The sequence below is a fragment of the Lemur catta genome, chromosome 5 (assembly GCF_020740605.2).
Source record: "Lemur catta isolate mLemCat1 chromosome 5, mLemCat1.pri, whole genome shotgun sequence".
Lineage (NCBI taxonomy): Eukaryota > Metazoa > Chordata > Mammalia > Primates > Lemuridae > Lemur > Lemur catta.
The window spans coordinates 29,944,260-29,964,715 of NC_059132.1; the positions used below are offsets into that span (position 1 = coordinate 29,944,260).

At 52.8% G+C, this 20,456-nt stretch overlaps 1 protein-coding gene across 8 annotated transcripts in view; it reads left to right on the top strand.

Moving 5' to 3' along the window:
- TNIP1 (TNFAIP3 interacting protein 1) overlaps positions 1–20,456 on the top strand; it is a 47,761-nt gene that overhangs the window by 26,428 nt on the left and 877 nt on the right. For 5 of the 8 annotated variants that reach the window (XM_045551349.1, XM_045551341.1, XM_045551343.1 and 2 more), the window contains 12 exons: positions 1,250–1,441; positions 3,545–3,639; positions 5,584–5,707; positions 8,985–9,074; positions 11,731–11,796; positions 11,965–12,096; positions 14,410–14,538; positions 14,751–14,882; positions 16,031–16,156; positions 16,694–16,759; positions 17,105–17,296; positions 18,394–18,484. In XM_045551349.1, coding sequence (XP_045407305.1) covers positions 1,250–1,441; positions 3,545–3,639; positions 5,584–5,707; positions 8,985–9,074; positions 11,731–11,796; positions 11,965–12,096; positions 14,410–14,538; positions 14,751–14,882; positions 16,031–16,156; positions 16,694–16,759; positions 17,105–17,296; positions 18,394–18,484 — 1,435 coding nt within the window. Of the gene's footprint in view, positions 1–1,249; positions 1,442–3,544; positions 3,640–5,583; positions 5,708–8,984; positions 9,075–11,730; positions 11,797–11,964; positions 12,097–14,409; positions 14,539–14,750; positions 14,883–16,030; positions 16,157–16,693; positions 16,760–17,104; positions 17,297–18,382; positions 18,485–20,456 lie in introns of all 8 variants that reach the window. The other 3 variants (XM_045551344.1, XM_045551346.1, XM_045551347.1) reach the window with 2 other exon arrangements.

Here is a 20,456-nt window from a genome sequence, read left to right on the forward strand (position 1 = left end):
CCTAGGGCTGCCCGTAGCTGCGATGTCCTGTGATTCCCATAAATGTTCGGGGGGCCTGCTGGAGAGCCGAGCCCTGGGCAGGGCGGGGAGGAGGAGCAGGACCCGCTGAGGCAGAGAGGACACTGGGGGGCGCGGCCTGCGAGGCATGGGACCTGGTGTGTGTGGGTTCAGGCCGGGAAAGGGGGGAGCCTGGCTGGATGGCGCTGCAGGTGGGACCCACTGCCATAGGGCCTTGGGTGACTGGCAGAGGAGCTGGGCTTGATGCCATCTGCAGTAAGGTAGCACTGTGCGTCCTTGGGTTCAGTGTTGGCATAACTAAGGCAGTGTCTTTGGTGGGTGTGTACTAGATAGAATAGGAAGAGATTGGACTGTCTTGCCCATAGTACGCTTCACTTTTTGTATACTGCACTAGTTTGGGATTCTTTGAAATACCTGGAGCTGTGATTCTTAACCTATTTTTGGTCTTAGCTCCCCGGTTAAGACTCCCTGAGCTGCAGGAGCAGGGCTGTATATACATTGTCTCAATGTCCATGGGGGGCTTGACTCTAGGACCTCCCATGGATAGCAAAATGGATACTCAAGTCCCTGATATAAAAGGACGTAGTATTTGCATATAACCCACACACATCCTCCAGCATACTTTAAATCTTCTCTAGGTTACTAATAACACTTAATACAATGTAAATGCTATGTAAGTAATTGTTGCACCATATTGTTTAGGGAGTAATGACAAGAAAAATAGCTCTGTACGTGTTCAGCACGGACAAAGCTTGTTTTCCAAATATTTTCAATGCACGGTCGGTTGAATCTATAGATGTGGAACCCGCAGCTACAGAGGCCGACTGTGCAGTGATACCCTTCCCTGGGGTTACTGCTCTCGTGGGCTGATTCATCCTCATACAAACCCTGTGAGGTGGGAGCGGGGGAAGGGGTATGTTTACATGTGATAGATGAGGATGCTGAGGCCCCGTGGACGAGCGATTCACCCACAGGCACTCGGCAAGGCCCGCAGCGTGGGAGGAAGGTGGCTCTGTTGCTGGCAGGCAGTGGTGTGGGAGTCCCGCGTCCTGCCCTGTGAGTCAGCCCCAGACAGGGAACCTGTGTAACTGGAGAATTTCCCTGGGCTGAGCTGGGATCACGGGGGGGAAACTGAGTCATGAGGAATGGGGAAGCAGAGGGAAAATGGGTTGGTGGTGCCGCTTGCTCAGGCCTTGGTGAAGAGTGGTCCACGTGCCCTTCCCTTCCCCAGGAGCTGGGCCCCCTGCCCCACGAGGACAGCAACCTGATGCTGCACCTGCAGCGCCTGGAGACCACCCTGAGCGTGTGCGCAGAGGAGCCGGACCACAGCCAGCTCTTCACCCACCTGGGCCGCATGGCCCTCGAGTTCAACCGGCTGGCCTCCAAGGTGCACAAGAACGAGCAGCGCACCTCCATCCTGCAGGTGAGGTGGGGCGAGGGGAGGGTGGCCTGGGACAGGCAGGTGTGCCTCCCCCTTCATTTCCTCCTTTACTTCAGCTCTTGGGGACCCAAGAGTTCCATGGAGACCTCCAAGGGCTGTGTTGCAGGCAGACTTTGGGCTTCTTGTTCAGGGCAGTGAACAGGATAAGGAAGTTGTGAGAGAGATGAGGAAGAGGAAGAAATGGGGAAATATGGGGTGAGAATTTGGGTTGGGGATACCCTCGGGGCCCATGGGTGTGGGCAGGTTGGGTGCAATCCTGCCTTTGTTTTTCACGTACAGGGTGGGGGAAGGGAGGGAACAAAGATCAGCTCTTTATATTTTATGCCCTCTGCCCCCAGGGTGGGAGCCCTCATTATCCCCACTTCACAGGTGATACTGTCTTTTCCCAGGGTCACCCAGCTGGTAAATGGTGGAGGTGGGATTGGAGCTTTGATCTGTCATATTCCAAAGCCCATGCTCTTAACCACCATCCCAACCTGCCTCCCTGATTGAATGCCTTTTAAAAGCCTCCCTGTGCTGTGGGGATGGTCAGATTTCCTTGCTAGGCCAGGCCAAGACCTTGGCATGATAGGGCCTTTAGTTCCAGAAGTGACGCTTTTCTGTTGTATGTGACCTTGGACAACTCACTTATCCTCTCTGTCCCCCACTGTCCCTATCAGTGACACGAGCTAGGAACACCTCCCTCATGGGACTGCTGTGTTATTTATTTATTTATTTTCTTATACATATTTTGTGTGTGTGTGTGTGTGTGTGTGTGTGTATTTATCTGAAGTCTTTTGTTTGCAAGGACCACTGTGTTAGGTGAGGCGGCGTACGTGAAGTTCCTAGTACGGTCCGGAGCATGGTCAGCGCCCGGAAAGAGGTCACTGTTAGGGGTTTATGATAAAGGTCACGCACACTGGGCAGGGGGTCTTAGCCTTGAGGGCTTTGGGGGTGGAGAAAGATTCAGTTATCATTGGCGACCATTCCATAGATGGTGAAACTGAGGCTCCTAGAGGACCTGCCACTTTAATGACAGAGCTATGACTTAAAGCCTCCTTACTCCCTGGTAGAACCTCCCCCTGTGCCAGTCTCTGGTCTGTGGTGTCATTTGTGTCAGCAGGCACTCAAGTGCCCCGCTGATAGAAGGAGGGGAGCCCGCTAGTTGACGCCTCCCTTCCCTGTCCCCCATGAGGCTGAGTCTGGTGACCACTCTCATGTCCCCACCGTGCAGTGCATCTAACACAGGTCCTCAGACAGTATCAAGTGGCCGACCGCTCACGAGGCACTTCTACTGTCCCAGGCTTATTTGACCATCGCAGCAACCTACAAAGGGGGCAGAGGAGGAACAGTGTCCCTATTTTGTAGAGGGAACCGAGCCTTAGAGGTGAAGCCTGAGCCGCACCATGCAAGTGTGGCGAGGCCTTGACTGTCTTCTAACTTCACATTTGACAGCACTGGACGCCTGTCACCCCCTGCAAACTGGCGAGCCTCAGGCCCCCCAGGACTTGCTTGTTCATGTGCTCATTCGTCCACTTGGCTGTTCAGTCTTCAACAAGGGCTGGGGGTCAGGCAGTGACAAGAGTGTGGGGAGCGGTCCCAGCTCTCTGGGAGCTCAGGGATGAGTAGGGGGCGAGGGGGATGGATATTAAGAAAATAACCACACAGACAGTTCTTCAGCTTGATCTGTCACAGTATGGAGAAGGGTGAGAGCAGGGTCTGTGAGCGACAGTGGGGGAGGTGACCCAGGTTAGCTGCATGGGGAAGTCACGGAGGACTTCCCTGAGAAGGTGACATTTAAACTAAGACTTGAAGGAGGAGTAGAAGTCAGCCAGGGGAAGGCCGGAGGGGAAGAGTGTTTGAGACAGTGGAAACATGATGGAGGAGCAGAAGGGGCTGTCTGACTCGGGGCACCAGTGGCCCTGTGGCTGCTTCCCAAGGGGAAGGACATGTGGAGGAGTCTGGATGGCCCTAGTGGCTTGGCTCCCACCTGTCCCAGGAGCTAGGACCTGGGATGGCTGCAGCCCCTCCCTGTCCTCCAGGATCAACCTGCATTTGGGGTGCCCCATCCTCACCCTCACCCCTGCCCACCTACCTGCCCTGCAGACCCTGTGTGAGCAGCTTCGGAAGGAGAATGAGGCTCTGAAGGCCAAGCTGGACAAGGGCCTGGAACAGCGGGATCAGGCTGCTGAGAGGCTGCGGTAAGTCCAGGCCCCTCGGAGCAGGGGAGAGGAGCAGGGCTGGCAGAGGGAGAAAGGGTGATGGGGAAAACCGAGGCTCTGAGGCCTTGTGTGTCTCTTGATCCTTCTCCTTGGCTCGTTCGGTATGTTCTCTCTGACTCTTTTAATACCGTGGGAGGTGTCTGTGTGTGGAGTGCCTTGAGCGCTCCAGGAGAAGGTGGGGCAGATTGCACTTCTGCCTTGGGAACGCGCCTCCTAGCCTGTTGTCAGACGGGTGTGGACTTGGCCATGTGGACTTTGCTGCCCCCTGCTGGTCACCATGAGCTGTCTTCCTGAGCACATCCGGGCCCCTCCTCTGGACTAGTGGGATCAGGCTTAACCAGAGATAAGGGGCCGGGACTCCTGCCCCTCCCTCCTCTGTAAGATTCCGAGTTGGCGGGTCTGAGGTCTGCATTCCACCAAGGGTCTCTGTGATTGTGATGTAGGTGGGCCCAAGATCATCCTTCTGGAAACACTGATCCTGGCTGTCCAAGCTTAAAGGGCCCTTTGAGATAATGTGTGCCAAACCGCTCATTGTGTGGAGGGGAAACTGAGGCCCAGAGAGAGGCAGGAACTTGCTGTGGTCTCACAGTGAGAATGTGACTCTCCTTGCTGTCCATCCATAAGAGTGGCCACGATTCCTGCCTGCACTGTGGTCCTGGATAATTTGGGTGTTGAATCGTCTGTTGGGGACTACCTGGGCCCAGGTACATGTGGGAGAGGCCTGTGTTATAGACAGGGCTTGCCGCTCTGGGTTTTCCCCCATCCTGTTGCTCACGAGAGTCGACACAAAGAGAAGGAATATAAAACTCATAAGTGGGGCCACAGTAATGTTTAACTACTAAGCCATCATGGCATTTGGAATCGGTGACGTATTTATTTACTTTTGGATGGCCAACGATGTAGTCGGGGTTTTATAGCATAAATCCTCCATTCATGCATCCAAAAACCCAAGCTGGAAGAAAGACTCATGGATTAGAAGGCAAGAGTACAAGTCCCTGTGGTGTGGTCTTGGCAAAGTCACTTCTTGGTTTTTCTATTGTTAAGTGGAAGCCTGACTGGCAAATAGCACTTAAAGAAACACTTTCTGGGCCAGGCATGGTGGCTCATGCCTGTACTCCTGGCACTCTGGGAGACTGAGGCAGGAGGATCACTTGAGCTCAGGAGTTCGAGGTTGCAGTGAGCTACGATGACACCACTGCACTCTAGCCTGAGTGACAGAGCAAGACTCTGTTTCAAAAACAAACAAACAGAAAAAGCCATGCTTTCTGTATTTCAGTCTGGCCTGAATCCACATCACCAATTTTACGATGCCCTATATCACCTACCTTATTATTTACTTAAGATTTTACTTTGATTCATATTTTTACTTACAAAGGAAACTAACTGGAGTAAATGGAAAGCAGCATTCCCTATAATAAATAGAAGGTGACTCTAAACATAATGAAAACAAAGGGACGTTCCTGAATTCTAGCTACCTACTGTTGCCCCCAGAAGGCTCTGCGCCTGCAGCCTGCCCCTGCTGCGTTATCGAGGGGACTAGCAAGCACTGGACAAGTGCTCAGGACCTGTGAGCACCAAACTCAGACTTTTTCCTTGCTCTACACGGGAAATTTGAAGATACTTGGAAAGGTGTAACTTGCTCACCAGAATGTGCTCCAGGGTTACTGAATGCAGTGTTTGAGTACATGCTGGAGATCTTGTGCATATAGACGTCCTGCATCTGGGGAAACCCTGCTGTTGAGGGTCAGAGATTCTAGGGGAGCCCACAGATTGCCAGCAAGGTGGCTTAACATGATGGCTTTTTTGGTTTTCCCCAAGGGCAGGGCTCAGGATCTTGCCGGGCTCCCCAGGACTCAGCTGCAGCTCACGTGATGGTGGGTCCCAGGGCCAGCATTGTGACTTCTCTTTTTGACTCCAATCCAGGGAGGAAAATATGGAGCTCAAGAAGTTGTTGATGAGCAGTGGCAACAAAGAGGCCACCTCCGGGTGGCCGGTCTCACTGAAGATGGAAGGTGCAGGCAAGAAGGAGGTGGCTGGACAGCAGCAGGTGCGTGGTCAGAAATTCTTTCTCTGATATCCTCGATTGCCAGTTCCCAGCCCCTGTTCATCCCCTCAGTGACAGTGAGCTTAACCCCTCCTGCAGCCAGTGCTGCTGCTTCTAGTTCTTAGGTGGTTCTTTCCTTAGCTTGGCCCGACATGCACAGAGGCTGCCGGCAGTCACCGTGGCTCTGCACCAGCCTCTTCTCTCCGGGCTGCATAGCTCCTGTTCCTTAAGCTGTTGCTGACAGAACGCGGTGTCTAGGCCTTAACTCAGTCTGCGCACATTCCCTGAACACGTTCCAGTTTGTCAAGGTCTCTCTTAAGGGTGGCTCCCCAGAGTCAGTTTACCATTTCCGACAGTTCTGGCAGAATTAGGGTGTTCAGTTGAGCAAGCTCGTCTGGGGATCCTGCTGAGCTCCTGGGATTGGGCTCCGGACCCTTTAAAATGGGGAAGGGAGGGTGTTGGCCAGCGCCAGTGTGATCTGGTGATGCCACAGGGTGGCCCACCTTCGCTGTCCTCCCTCCATTGCCAGCCCTGGCTCACATCGGTGCCAAGGCAGGAGCTGGCTCTGTGCCCCTGACCCAGGCTTTACCCCTCCCTTGCTGCAGAGCTGAGTCCCAACTCTTAACCAACAGTGTCTTTTTTCCCCTTTAATGGGGATTTAATTGCTACACAGCATGGCTCAAAGCCTTTCACAAACCCCACACCTAGGTAATAGAAGTAATTATCCTAATAACTTAATTCCTTATTACCATGTGGCAGTTTAGAGCTTACAGAGGCCTGGCAAATCCATTATCGCACTTGGGCCTCCTCTCTACATGCAAGGTAGGCAGGGCTGGGACTATTACTCCACTTTGCAGCTGTGACAGTGGGTTTGGAGAGGTCATGTGACATCATGTAATCAAGATTCCCATGTCACCTGTTGTCAGGCAGCGTTGGGGTATGGCCAGGGAAACACGCTGGTGAGTAGCTAAAATCTGCTCTTCCCTGGTCTTCTGAACCCCAGCCCGTGGACACCCTCTCTTCTTCCGTTTACCCCTCAAATTGGATCCTGATGCCCCGTGTGTCCTCGTATGTCCTCTTGTGGAAGTGACTTATGGACTGTGCCGTCTCAGTGCGGAAGTCCGCGGACAAGCCTCTTTACTCTTCCAAAGCCCTTGGATAGCAGCTCATCTCCCTTTATTTCCATGGAAGGCCAGGTGCTCTCACTGCTCTATCCGAGAGTGGGAGCGACTTGCCCTGGCACCCAGGGTCACCTGTCCCACAGGAGGGATGAAGCGCTTCCCTTGGCATCACATGCGGGTGGAATACTGGCTCCCCCTCTTACCAGCGCTGTGACCTTGGACAAGTTACATAAGCCCTCTGGGCCTCAGTTTCCTGCTCTATAAAACAGAGACAGTAATACCAACCTCAGGGGGCTGCTGTGAGGCTTCAGTGATGCTGTGCATGTAAAGTAGGTTTAGCGTAGTAAACAGTGAACATTAACTGTTGCTTTTAATGGCAGATTTGGTGCCTGGAGCCATCTCTGCTGACTCCATGGCTTTCTTACTCTTCCGTCTGAACGCCTCTCTTCCTGGTGGAGGTTCAGGGTACACCACCCAGGAGCTCGGCATCCCCCTCTTCCTCCCTCCTCAACAACCTGTTGACCTTCTATGCTAAGCACAGCTCCTGCCCAGGTAGAGCCAATTTCAAGGGGGCAGGCCCATCTCTCCTCTTTAGCAAAGGAGGCCGTCTTACCTGAGGGCCCTCCCCAGCCCAGCCCCCGGCCTTCACTTTGCTGCCTGGTCTGTGGTGTGCTTACAGGCCTGTGCCTGCAGGGGGCGCCCGAGCCTCAAAAGTTTAGAGCCCACCCCAAGCCTCAGGGGAGCGTGGGGGAGCCAGCACGGCTGGGAATGGAGAGAATTTGACCCCAGGTGGCGGGCTCCATGTCACAGGCCCAGATGGGGCCTGCGGAAGCTCTGAGATCAGAGCTTCTCAGTACATCGTGTGAGGGGCACATGGTGTCCCTGTATTTTATGACTGGTAACCATCACCTGCTTACGGTGGTGTCTGTCAGGTTTCTCCATAATAAAGGGACCCATTTATTTCTGAGGAGAAACTTTTTGAGACCATGCAAATATCCTATTTTTAAACTTTCACTCGCTAATTTAGTGTCCATTGACAATCTCATCTGCAGCAATTATTCCTGTAGTAGTCCAATGGTGATTTCCTGTTTCCCACTTTACACTTATTAATTGAAATTCTTTCATAAGGAAGAGCTGTTCCTTCTCTCCCATTTATTTATTTATTCAGCTATTTCTATCAATATGAACTCAAGGACATTTATTTTATACTTTGGCTTATAATCCAATAATATTGTGATTTATTTTGCTGTTTAAATTGTTCCAGGTTTGGCCATAGAAGCTTTTTCCAAGTTGTCTCCTGTGTCCTTTGACATGCCCCTATGATTGTTGTTGTTGTTGTTGTTGTTATTTTTTGAGCACTTCCTTGCCTTCTGGCACTTTAAGATGCTTCAAACTCTCCCAACAAATGTTTTCTCTGTCCCAGCCCTGGAATTAACCACATCTCCAGGGAGGCCTGTTTATTTTTATTAGAAAGTGGTATTTAGAAACCAAGCTGTGGACTCTGGGTGTGCTCATTGCCACTGAGGTGTCAACTGCCTTAGGCCCTTCCGGAGGACAGAGCCAGGAAGTATACATATGTGTACTAATCATGTTGGCCAGGCATGGTGGCTCACACCTGTAATCCCAGCGCTTTGGGAGGCTAAGACGGGAGGATTGCATGAGGCCAGGAGTTTGAGACTAATCATGTATACACACACATCTTTATTTATTTCTTCGTCTTTCTAAAAATGTTTCTTAAGTAAGCATTTCATAAAACTTTAACTCTTATAAAAGTTTTATAAAACTTTAAAATATATGTAACACTTGCCTTCCATGCCCAAGGGTTTTGGCTCATGGGTGTGTAGCTGGGAGGGGACAGTGGCTGGTAGTACCTTAGAGACTGCACCTGAGCAGGGAAAGTGGCTGTGGCGAGGGGAGGAGAGGTGACAGGGTGTGGCAGCCACCGTGAGTCAGGCAGGGGGAATGATCATCTCCGTGGACTTCCAGCAGGGGAATGTAGTCGTGGCCGGGATGGTGAGGGGTGTCCTGGCGGGTGGGAGGACTAGGGTGGTGGGAGACAGAGAGCTGGGGCCGTGGGGATTAGGGGCCTTGAGGAGCCGTGAGTGGGTAGGAGGATTTGTATTTGAGGCTGTGATAAAGGCCACTCTGTTTCTCCCCAGGCTAGTGTGACTGCAGGTAAGGGCCCAGAGGTGGGGGCCTTGGGCACAGCCGAGAAGAAGGTGAAGATGCTGGAGCAGCAGCGGACTGAGGTAGGTGGCTGGGGGGGGCGGTGGTCAGGGAAGACCCTTCTCCCCTCCCAGGAACACAGGAGAAAGGCATTCCCTGCCCTTGTGGCTCTGGCAGGTCCCAGGTCACAGTGGGGAGTTGCCATCTGCCCATGGGGGGGGTCTGCTGCCTTGCCCTGGGCTGTCCTCCCTTGGTCAGGACCTCTGCCTACAGGACTAACTCTGAGGAGGTGGCATTGGGGCGTGGCCTAAATTGTTGGAGTGGAGGGGGTAGTTTAGGAAGGCAAGAAGTTGTGGAAAGTTAGGAAGGTTTCGGCATCGGGGATGGGGGTGGCAGCTGGTTCAGGGAGGGCTGTCACAGAAGGAGAGGACCTGGGCCTTCTGCAGCACCACTTCCCACCGGCCTGGAGGCTCCAGGAGTTTAGGCTATTACTCATATCTCATGTGTTCCTCCCTTACCTCCCACCCCCAGTCTAGTCCCATCTTTTCAGACCTGAGGTTGAAGCCCAGTTCCGTTTTGGTGGGCATTTGCCCTGTCTGCTCTGTCTGGCCTGTGTCCTCTACACACAGCTGGGCTCCTTCTCCAGACTCCGGAGCCCTGCTGCCCTCCCTGGGCCTCCAGCACACTTGAAAGTCTATTTACATGCTGCATATTAATTTTAGATTTTTTTTTTTTTTTTTTGAGACAGAGTCTTGCTATGTTGCCCAGGCTAGAGTGAGTGCCGTGGCGTCAGCCTAGCTCACAGCAACCTCAAACTCCTGGGCTTAAGCGATCCTACTGCCTCAGCCTCCCGAGTAGCTGGGACTACAGGCATGGGCCACCATGCCCGGCTAATTTTTTCTATATATATATTTTAGTTGGCCAGATAATTTCTTTCTATTTTTAGTAGAGACGTGGTCTCGCTCTTGCTGAGGCTGGTCTTGAACTCCTGACCTCGAGCGATCCACCCGCCTCGACCTCCCAGAGTGCTAGGATTACAGGCGTGAGCCACCACACCTGGCCTAGATTTCTTTTTGTATTGCTATAAATGCTATTTTTATGATTTCAAAAGTAATATCATGCTTATCATGAAAAGATCAAGAATCTAACCTCCTAGAGAGAACCACAATTTTTAACAGCTCATTACATGTTTCTCAATTTTTTTCAATGCAGAAAAATTATATACATACTACTTTACAGATTATTTTTTCTTTCCTTTTTTTTTTAAAAAGAATTAACTGTCTTTGAAGGTATCAATTCATATCTATAACATATACAATTATTCTTCAATTCTTAGTAATTTTTATCATAGACAATGTTTTTGAAATTGGTGTAGACCATTATGACCCATCAAAAGGGTCACAGCTGACACGCCCCTCACAGAAGACAGGTTAGCAAGAGAAAAGAATAACAGATTTATTTAATCGAAGTTTACATGACATGGAGCCTTCAAAATGAAGGCCCAAAGATACAGAGAAAATTGCCCATTTTTATGCTTAGAAAAAGGGTGGACAGCCATGTGGACATGCGATTGAACAAAAAGGGAATGATCTAGTGGTAAGAGACCAAGTGGGGAAACCCGGCAAGCCTGTCTGTCTGGATTCTTCTGGCCTCTCCGGGTATAGGGCAAAACCCCTTCTGGGAATGAAGGTCTTCAGTCCTATCACACAAGGGTGGGTCAGAGAATGCCTTTATGGCCAGCTCCTAGACAGAATGGCAGGGGAAGGGTAGGGTAATATTTTTGGGTTTTATGGCTGGCTTTGGGGGAGAGGGGTTCTGGTTTCTATGACCCTCCTTGGGGAAGAGGAATTCTGGCCTTGAGGGAGAATGAGGGGTGAGAGACGGGGAACAGGAGAGGGTCAGAGAGAAAATTTGCTGCTGAGGCCTTCACTTTGGGGTATCATTTTCTGAGCCCCAACATTGGTGTACCATATCCTGTTGTTTTATTTATTTAATGATGTAGGATTGTTTTTCTTCCCTGAGGAATTAATTGTTATATTAAGAGTATAGCAAATAATTAAATTAGTATCATCATCTAAATGTAGTAGATGCCTTGTTTTCTTCTTTTTTTTTTTTCTTTCTGTTGCCCAGGCTGGTCCTGGCCTTAACAATCCTCACCTTGGCCTCCCAAAGTGCTGGGATCAAAGGCATGAGCCACCACGCCTGGCCCGATGTCTTATTTTCTTAATAGCTGCACATTATCTGTTTATATTATAATTTACTTAACCTATTTCCTATGCTTAGTTTGGTCTCTGGATTTTTTGTAGTACAGACATTGCTGAGATGATCAGCTTTGTATGTATATTTTTGCACACTTGCATAGGTGTTTCTGTTGGTTAAATTTTTCAGAGTGGAACTGTCGGGTTAAAGATGATGGAAATGTGAAATTTTAATACATAGTCCCAAATTACCCTCTAAAGAGGTGTGTGTTCCGTAAAAAATTGTATAGCAAAATAACATATTGTTTCCTTGTCTTGGTGTTAATGTTGCTCTCCTGGCAAGGGTGACATGCGGCAGTTAATAGAGGTGAATGGCTTTGAGCAGCGTTGAGTTTTTGAGAGGTGAGGGACGCAGGCAGTGTCTGTAGCCACTGTTCACACACACCACAAGGACCCTGGGATGCCGGTGTGCCTGGGCCGGAGCTGGCGCTCCTTGTTCCTTCACTGCTTATATCCCGCTAACCCCAGTCTCTCCCCACAGCTGCTGGAAGTGAACAAGCAATGGGACCAGCATTTCCGGTCCATGAAGCAGCAGTATGAGCAGAAGGTAACACAGGGCCCCTGGCTGTGCCCTCAGGCCGTGCCCAGTCCTCATCTCGCTGCCTCCTCCTCAGCAGCCTTGAACCTTGGAGGGTGGCCCTGCCGAGCCCTGCCTGCATCCCAGGAGCGCCCTGCACCCAGCCCTCATGCTTCCTCTCTCTGCCTCTGAACCCAGATCACTGAGCTGCGCCAGAAGCTGGCGGACCTGCAGAAGCAGGTGACCGACCTGGAGGCTGAGCGGGAACAGAAGCAGCGTGACTTTGACCGCAAGCTCCTCCTGGCCAAGTCCAAGATTGAAATGGAAGAGGCGAGTGCGGCCGCTGGTCTCTGCAGAGTCAGCTCCCCTCCCCATTCGCTAGAGGAGAGTTCAGTGGAGGAAACAACCCGGGGGCAGGAGTCTGAGACCCGGGGTTCTAGCTCTAGGGCCAAAGAGCTGTGTGACCGGAGGCTCAGCCATGTGAGCCCTGTGCCTCAGTTTCCCATCTGAAGATGGAGGAGGCTGGATTAGCTAGTGCTTTTCAAATTTTCTTGTTTTCATTCAGAACTTTTTGTTCAGTTAAAATCTTAGGGCCTGGGGGACTGGACAGGAAGGCGGGCGCTGTGCCGGGGAGATAAGGAGGCTTGCTCTAGGGCACTCGGTGGCGGTGAGGTTCAGAGTAGTGATGGCAATTTGTTGGGGAGGGGCTGAAATGTTAGACAGAGATTCGAGTTTCTTGCAGCGGGGCAGTTGTCATCAGAGCATACCCTGGCACTGTGCTGGGCACAGAGATTCGGCGTGGACAGTCCAACCCTGCCCTGCTGGGGAAGATGCTAAACAACTAATACTGAAGCAAATAAGTGAAAGCGTGTTCAGTTACTCCAACGAGGAAGTTGCAGGGCTCAGAGAGTGGGCATAAGGGGACCAGATTCAGTCTCGGGGGGACCAGGAACAAGTCTTCCGACTGAGACCAGCCAAGGTCCTCCGTGATCCTGGAGCAGCAGGGAGAGGCCGTTGGACTCCCGGACTTTCAGATTATATTTGTGTCACGATATCTTCCCCTGCATGGGAACTGGGTGCGGGCTGCTTTTGCCCAGCTTAAAAACGGACATTTCCGACACAGATTGCCTTTCAGAGTCCCCTCGTCAGCATGGGGCACCGGGGGCCTTATCTGAGCAGTCAGCCTGCCTGTGGTTAGGGAGGACAGCTCCTATCTCTTCTCCTGAGCACATAGTCACATCTAGTGACTCCCAGCCAGACATCCTGACTCTTTGGTCCCTTCCCCTCCCTCTCATTGAAAGGTGAGACAAATCTCTGGAATGTGACCGCTCTTCCCCGTCAACTAGAGGGAAGGCGGGCGTTTCAAGACCATGCATGGCCCTGTAGATAAGGACACAGGACAGAGGCCAGGCTTCGTCTGGGGGCCTCTCGAGTGGGGAGGCCCGTGTGGCTCCCGCAGGTCCTGACCAAGGCTGTCCTCAGCCGTCTCTGGCTGCAGACAGCTCACCGGCTAGTTGTAGAATATTGACTAAAGGTCACACGGGCTGGATGAAAGCTAACCCCTGTGGCTTGTCTCCTAATCACATGATGGGAATACATAGTTGTAAAATGTTCGCACAATACAGTTCAAGTAAACGTTGCCCTGGTCCTCCTCCCCCACCTGAATTCAGGCCCTCCCCAGGGTAGCCACTGCTGCCATTTTGGTGTATCTGTTTCCAGACCTTTCCCCCATCTATGCATATAGGAATATGCAGTTCATTTGGGGTGTGCCTCGTCTTTCCACGGCACTGTGCTGCCCTCCCCGAGTTTAAACACTTCCTTCCATGTGGAGGGGAGAGACCTATGGAATTAGGAAGCCCGGGTCCTAGACCCAGCTTACAATGTGGCCTTGGGTAAGTCCCCTCCCCTCTCTGGACATTCGTTTCCCATCGTATAAAGGGGTAGGACTTGATGTTCTCTAAAGGCCATTCCAGCTGTGATGAAGCCCTGATGGTTCTGTAATGGGCATGGAGCAGTGCCTCCACCTTGAAGCCCTCCCTGGTTTCTTCGTAGCTGTGATGATCTTTCTTTGACTCCTACAGTATTTTATTTGTTTCTCCCTGGGGGAATACTTTCTACCTTATGCTACATTTATATCTTTGAGTGTCATCTGTTCTCTAGGTTCAGGGACTATAAGAGCTGAAGGTTCCTTTGGGGATTATTGGTAGTTTCTCACTTTCTGTGGATCATGGAAGACCCGCATGGGAATCTGGTGGAAAGTATGGCTTTTCTCCCTAGAAAATTGCACACAGAGTTTTGCTTTTAGTTTTGGTGCTCGCAGCCCTCCTGAGGGCCCCCTGTGACTCACAAGAGGAACTGCATACCCATGGCAGATGGGTAAGCTTAGCCAGGAAAGGGCTGTGGCAATGCCTGGCTCTCAGCAGGTTGGTGGAGGAGCCGGCATCAGAGTCCACGGCTGATCGCTCAGCCAGGCAGCGTTTTTTTAGTTGTTATTTTAAATTGGGAGATACTGGCATTGCTGCTCCAACCCCAGGTGCCTTGCACGGGAGCCTTGTGGCTTGCACGGGTGAGGACTGGGGCAGGCAGGGCAGCTGTCTGCCTCCTGGAGAGGCTCCCTGCTCACCAACCCCCTGCTCTCTGCAGACTGACAAGGAGCAGCTGACCGCAGAGGCCAAGGAGCTGCGCCAGAAGGTCAGGTACCTGCAGGATCAGCTGAGCCCACTCACCCGGCAGCGCGAGTACCAGGAAAAGGAGATCCAGCGGCTCAACAAGGTGGGCAGGGCCTCCCTGAGCCCAGCTGCAGCACCCACTGTGTCTATAGATAGAGCGCTTATAAACAGGGCAACACTTATTAAGTAGTACTGGTGGTGCTGGTTACTGTCATCATTGTTCCTGTCGGGAAGATCCCTGAGGTCACCCTCCATAGGGACCTGACTTCCAGGGGCTCCTGCCGATGGCTGCGTCTCCTGTCTCCCTGATCCCAGGCCCTGGAGGAGGCACTGAGCATCCAGGCCCCACCATCATCTCCACCCACAGCATTTGGGAACCCGGAAGGATCAGGGGGCCTGCTAAGGAAGCAGGAGCTGGTCACGCAGAATGAGCTGCTGAAACAGCAGGTGAGGCTTGGGCGGACAGGCAGGAGGTGCTTGGGGGAGCTGGAACGTCCTCAGGGCCTGGGATGGGCTTGGACTCACGTGGAACCTGTGATCAATAGTCCACTTCCTGGTCGTTGGCCAGGACCCCTGCATGGTTGCAGATATATCCTCCCAGGAGTGTGTCCCCAGCTTAAGTCAGTCCTCAACCACCTCTATGATTTAACCATCTCTGCGCCTACCTGTGCTATTATTAACCTAATATATAAAAAATAAATTCCAAATACATGTATTTAAAAGGGAACTTTATATCACTACCATAAGTGGAAACACCTATTAATTATTGACACAAATAGTAACCATAAATAAACAATAGATACGCTAGAAACAAAACAATGTTAGTAAATTCTAGCCAGATACTGTTGACTGATGAAAACTCTGAACTTTTGAATTCTTTTTCCCTTCATTTAAAGGTGATTGGCAAACACTAGAAAGACCTACTAGCTGTGGTTAAAGACTTACTAGCATAAAACAGAGACTTTTGCCTTGGGGACAGAAGGGTTGAAAGGCAATTGAGAGGTCACGGCTGTCCCGTTTGTTTCTGTGCTATTTCATGCTATGCTTCTGATCTCCTGAGTCATCTCGAACCCAGTCTCAACTGATCTGTAGTAAGGATGCGAAACCACAGGCCAAGAGGCAGAGGCAGGGTCCCACCCAGCCCGCTCTCTGCCCAGGCACCTCGAAGCCCTGGGACAGTTTGTCGGTCCTCTGCTCTCGTAGCCGGCAGACCCAAACTCCAGTCGTCCACCACACTCCGATTCTGTGGCCTCCGCCTTTGTGGGCCTCAGCAGAATGACAGGGACAGGATTGCACTGGTTGATAGCTTTCAACCTTTTTTTTTTTTTTTAAGCCATGGATCTTTTGTTCAAATAAAGCCCTACCTCAAAGCCCAGAATGCAAGATCAAGGGATGCAGGACTGCTCTGTTTGAAGTTGGAGCGGGGGCTGGAGGTGCACCCCTCCCCTTCCCCATAGTGACCCCCAAGGTGGGGTGAAGCCAGGTCTTCCACCTGTGACCCCCAGCGGCAGGGGGGGGGGCTGGGCCTCAGCAGGGGGGAGCCTCCATTCAGAACCGCCCCCTTTCCCACACCCCACCCCTCCCGTCCACTCCAGGTAAAGATCTTCGAGGAGGACTTCCAGAGGGAGCGCAGCGACCGAGAGCGCATGAACGAGGAGAAGGAGGAGCTGAAGAAGCAGGTGGAGAGGCTGCAGGCCCAGGTCACCCTGTCCAACACCCAGGTGAGAGCGGCTGGACCGAGCGAGGGGCGACTGGCCTGTCCTCGTGGGGAGAGGGGCATGGCTTAGCGGGGCCTGGGGAGACTGGATGTCAGGACACTTCACTGGTTCTCCTTCCGGCTCTGCTAGCGAATTTCTCCGACTTTTTTTGTACAATGACAAGGCTTACCTCTGAGATACCTCGAGCTGTGACTTTCCAAGGTCAGCTCTGATGCCCTAGAGGAGCAAACATAGGACTGGCCCTGAGCCACCCACTCTCAGGAATGGAACCGAAGACATAGCTAGCACAGCAGCAGCGAGGCCTACGTGTGTCACCCTCCTAACCTGTGCTCAGACACCATGACAAGCAGGGCTCACCCGCAGCCGACAGCCTGGAATGTGCTCTGCCCATCGGGCGCTTTCCCCGGGGCCGACACAGGCCCAGCAGCCCAAGGGGGCCCTGTGCACCAGCCGGTCACCCCTCCAGGCTGGTCAGGCCCTGGATCAGGACCTGGCCAGGAACCACCTGCGCCAACAATCTTCTCTCCCTCCCTCTCTCAGCTAAAAGCCTTGAAAGATGAGGAGAAGGCAAGAGAAGCCCTCAAACAGCAGAAGAGGAAAGCCAAGGTGAGGGGGCGGGAGGGAGGAGGTGGCACTTACCTCATCCTACCTTCCTCAGGGAGCTACAGGCTGGTGGCAGAGACAGCGCGTGCTCAGGTGTCTGCCACTCTGCCAGCTGCCTGGGGAGGAGGTACAGTAAAGCCTCAGCCAGTCACTGGACGCAGTCAGTGCTCGGGACTCGTCAGCGGTCGTCACTGTGGATATTCTGTATGCACGGGCCACCCTCCGTGCCCACGTGCCAGCCTTCAGAGCGCTAGCGTCCTGCATAGGGAGAGGGTGCTGAGATAGGTGTCCCCGGGACGGCCCGTGCAGCCTACCGCGGGCAGAGCCAGACGCGGTCCTTTCTTGCAGGCCTCAGGAGAGCGCTACCACGCGGAGCCGCACCGGGAGCACGTGTGCGGGGTCTACCCCTATGCCTACCCGCCCATGCCCGCCATGATGCCACACCACGGCTTCGAGGACTGGTCCCAGATCCGCTACCCCCCGCCCCCCATGGCCATGGAGCACCCAGCCCCGCTCCCCAACTCACGCCTCTTCCATATGGTGAGTGACGTCCCTCCCACACGCCAGGCCCTGCACAGAGGCCGCCACGCACACTTTGCAGAGAGGAAGGTTGCATGTGAGGACCAGAAACTGTGTCTCCAGCTCTTCCTGAGCAGCACTGCGGTGGCAGGCAGATGTCCAGGGCCTGCTGCCCCAGGGGCAAGGGTCCTGCAGCCCACAGCTGTTCAGGATCACTGGTGTGAGATGGAGAAGGCTGGATAAAAGCACAGGGTGGGAAGGAGGGCTTTCCCAGCCCCAGGCCAGGAATGTCAGAGTTCGGGTTTGACTTTTTTTGAGACAGAGTCTCGCTCTGTCGATTGAGGTAGAGTGCTGTGGCGTCAGCCTCGCTCACAGCAACCTCCAACTCCTGGGCTCAAGTGATCCTCCTGTCTCAGCCTCCTGAGTAGCTGGGACTACAGGGGCACACCACCACACCCGGTTAATTTTTTCTGTTTTTAATAGAGATGGGATCTCGCTCTTTGCTCAGGCTGGTCTCAAACTCCTGAGCTCAAGCAATCCTCCCACTTCCACCTCCCAGAGTGTTAGGATTATAGGCATGAGCCACCCTGCCCAGCCTGGGTTTGACTCTTATAACCTCTACGTGTAACCAGCTTCCAGAGCCCTACCGTGTTTCTCTCCCTTCTCTTTCCTTTTCTTTTCTCTGCTCTTTTTTTGCTTTCTCTCCCCTTCTTATCAGTCTTTCTTCAAAGAGCTGCTGTCACCTGTCCCACCTTCTGCTTCAGGCATCCCAACCCTCCCCTGGACGATTGCAGAGGCCTCCTGGCCAGCCTCTCCCCATGTGACCATTCTATATGCACATCTTCTTTAACCACTGGAGCGTAGTGTGGTACATTGGCTCAAGAGTTATAAAGGCCTGGCTTCCAATCCAAGCTTAGCCACTTTGCTACTTAGATGACCTTCATGAAGTTACTTAACCTCCTAAGCCTGTTTCTTCACCTGTAAAATGGGAATGACAATCTGAGTTGTTGCAAAGATTAATACTTGACTAATATATATGTAATACTGTTCTGGCACAGTAGCTGCTATTGTACTTTTCGAGTGCAATTATTGATTATTAAGCACCAGTTTTGTCGCAGCCAGAATACACCTGGCGTCCACCCTGCGGAGGGATTCGAAATCAGAGCTCCCAAGTGATGGACCCGCCCCCAGCCAGGCCTGCAGAACCAGGTGAGCCTGAGCCCCTAGCGCTGGGTCCTGTCTTTCTCTGGGGGAGGTAACTTCTCGTGTGCCGGGACTGCCTGGGTTTGGGGATGACGTTGTTACTTCTCATCTTGGTGAGGGAGAGGGCCTGGCTTTCTGAAATAGCGTTGAAAGGAGAGTGGTGGCGACTGCAGGGTGAGGGGACTGAACCCACTCATTCATTCATCCTGGAGCACTGTCTACGTGCCAGGTACCAGGGATGTTAAGAGAGCAGAAGCAGATAGGGTCCCTACCCTTACAGAGCGTATTACCTAGTGAGGAAGGCAGAAATGAGTAAACAAACATCACACATGTGGGCTGCACTTAGTGCCCTGAAGGAAGAGGAGCAGGTTCTGTGAGAGCAGATGGCAGAGGGAGCTGACCTAGCCCAGGGGCATAGGTGGTAACGTTTGAGTTGAGACCTGCAGGATAAGTGGCATTAGCCAGGTAAAGAGGTAGGGGTGGAGGATGTTCTTGCAGATAAAATGACAAATGCAAAGGCCTTGGTGGGAGGGAGGGAAGGAGGGTGGCCGATTTGGGGATCCGAGGGAAAGCCGATGTGGCTGGAGCCAACGTCAAGGTGGGGAGAGAGAAGGGGGCAAGGCCAGGCTAGGGACATGGCAGGTCCAGACGAGGGTGGGGACGAGGCAGGGCCTGCAGAGCATGGTGGGAGAGCTAGTCTGATCCTCAGGGTGACATGGAGGCATTGGACATTTTTAAAGCAAAGTGGCATGACCAGATTTGGGTTTGAAAAGCTCCCTCTGGCCACGGTGTCTGCCATGAAAGGTTGAAAGGCCTGGAGCTGCATCCACCAGGCGGAAGACGACTCTGGCCTTTAGCAACCGCCTCTGCTCCCTGCAGGGCTCTCACGGGCAGAAGGGCCCCCCTCCCCTGTGGGACTTCTGGGAACAGAATCACGACGAGTGGGTAGGAACGATAGGGAGGCCAAGTCCATCTCAGCACACAGAGGGACGTCCTAAGGGTCACACTGTGTGGAAATGGAGCCAGTCCTGTCGGAAGGTAGCGGGTGCCTCCTCGCAGAAGCTGTGCGAGCAGAGGCCGCAGGACAGACCTGGAGGGAGTGTGATTTGGAGGATTTAGTGATTGGGAGAGGAATGGGACTGGCCAGTCATTCTGCAGTGGTTCCCTGCAGAGACCTAGAGGGTCTGTGGGGCTCCTTGGAGGCCGCTTCAGAGTGACAGAGGGGCCTGGAGGGCAGGGCTGCCCGCTCCCCTAGCACAGCTCGAGCCAGACTGACTGGCTTTAAATCCTGGCTCCACTGCTTCCTCGATGTGGGACTTGGGGCAAGTCTTTTTAAATGCTCTCGGTATCCCGATTCCCTTCTCCACAAAGGGATGATAATCTGCCTACTTCATGGGGCTGGGTGAGGATCACATGACCCATGCACCTAAGGCAGTGGTCCCCAGCTTTTTGGCACCAGGGACCCGTTTCATGGAAGACAGTTTTTCCACGGACTGGGGGTGGGGGACAGTTGGTTTTGGGATCATTTGAGCACATCACATTTATTGTGCAGTCAAACCTCTCTGCTAATGATAATCTGTCCGTGCGGCCACTCCCCGTCGCTAGCATTCACCACCTCAGATCATTCAGGCACTAGGTTCTCATAAGGAGCGCACAACCCAGATCCCTGGCACACGCAGTTTACGGTAGGGCTTGCGCTCCTGTGAGAATCTAGCGCTGCCACCGATCTGACAGGAGGTGGAGCTTGGGCCGTGGGTGATGCGAGCAATGGGGAGCGGCTGTAAATACAGATGAAGCTTCACTCACTAGCCTTGATGCTCACCTCCTGCTGTGCGGCCCTGTTCCTAACAGGCCACAGACTTGTGCTGGACTGTGGCCCGGGGGTTGGGGACAGCAGATCTAAGGCGCTTAGCCTAGGGCCTGGCGCACAGTAGCACTCAATAACCCTATGTGTTATTTCCACTGTCACTGTATCGTT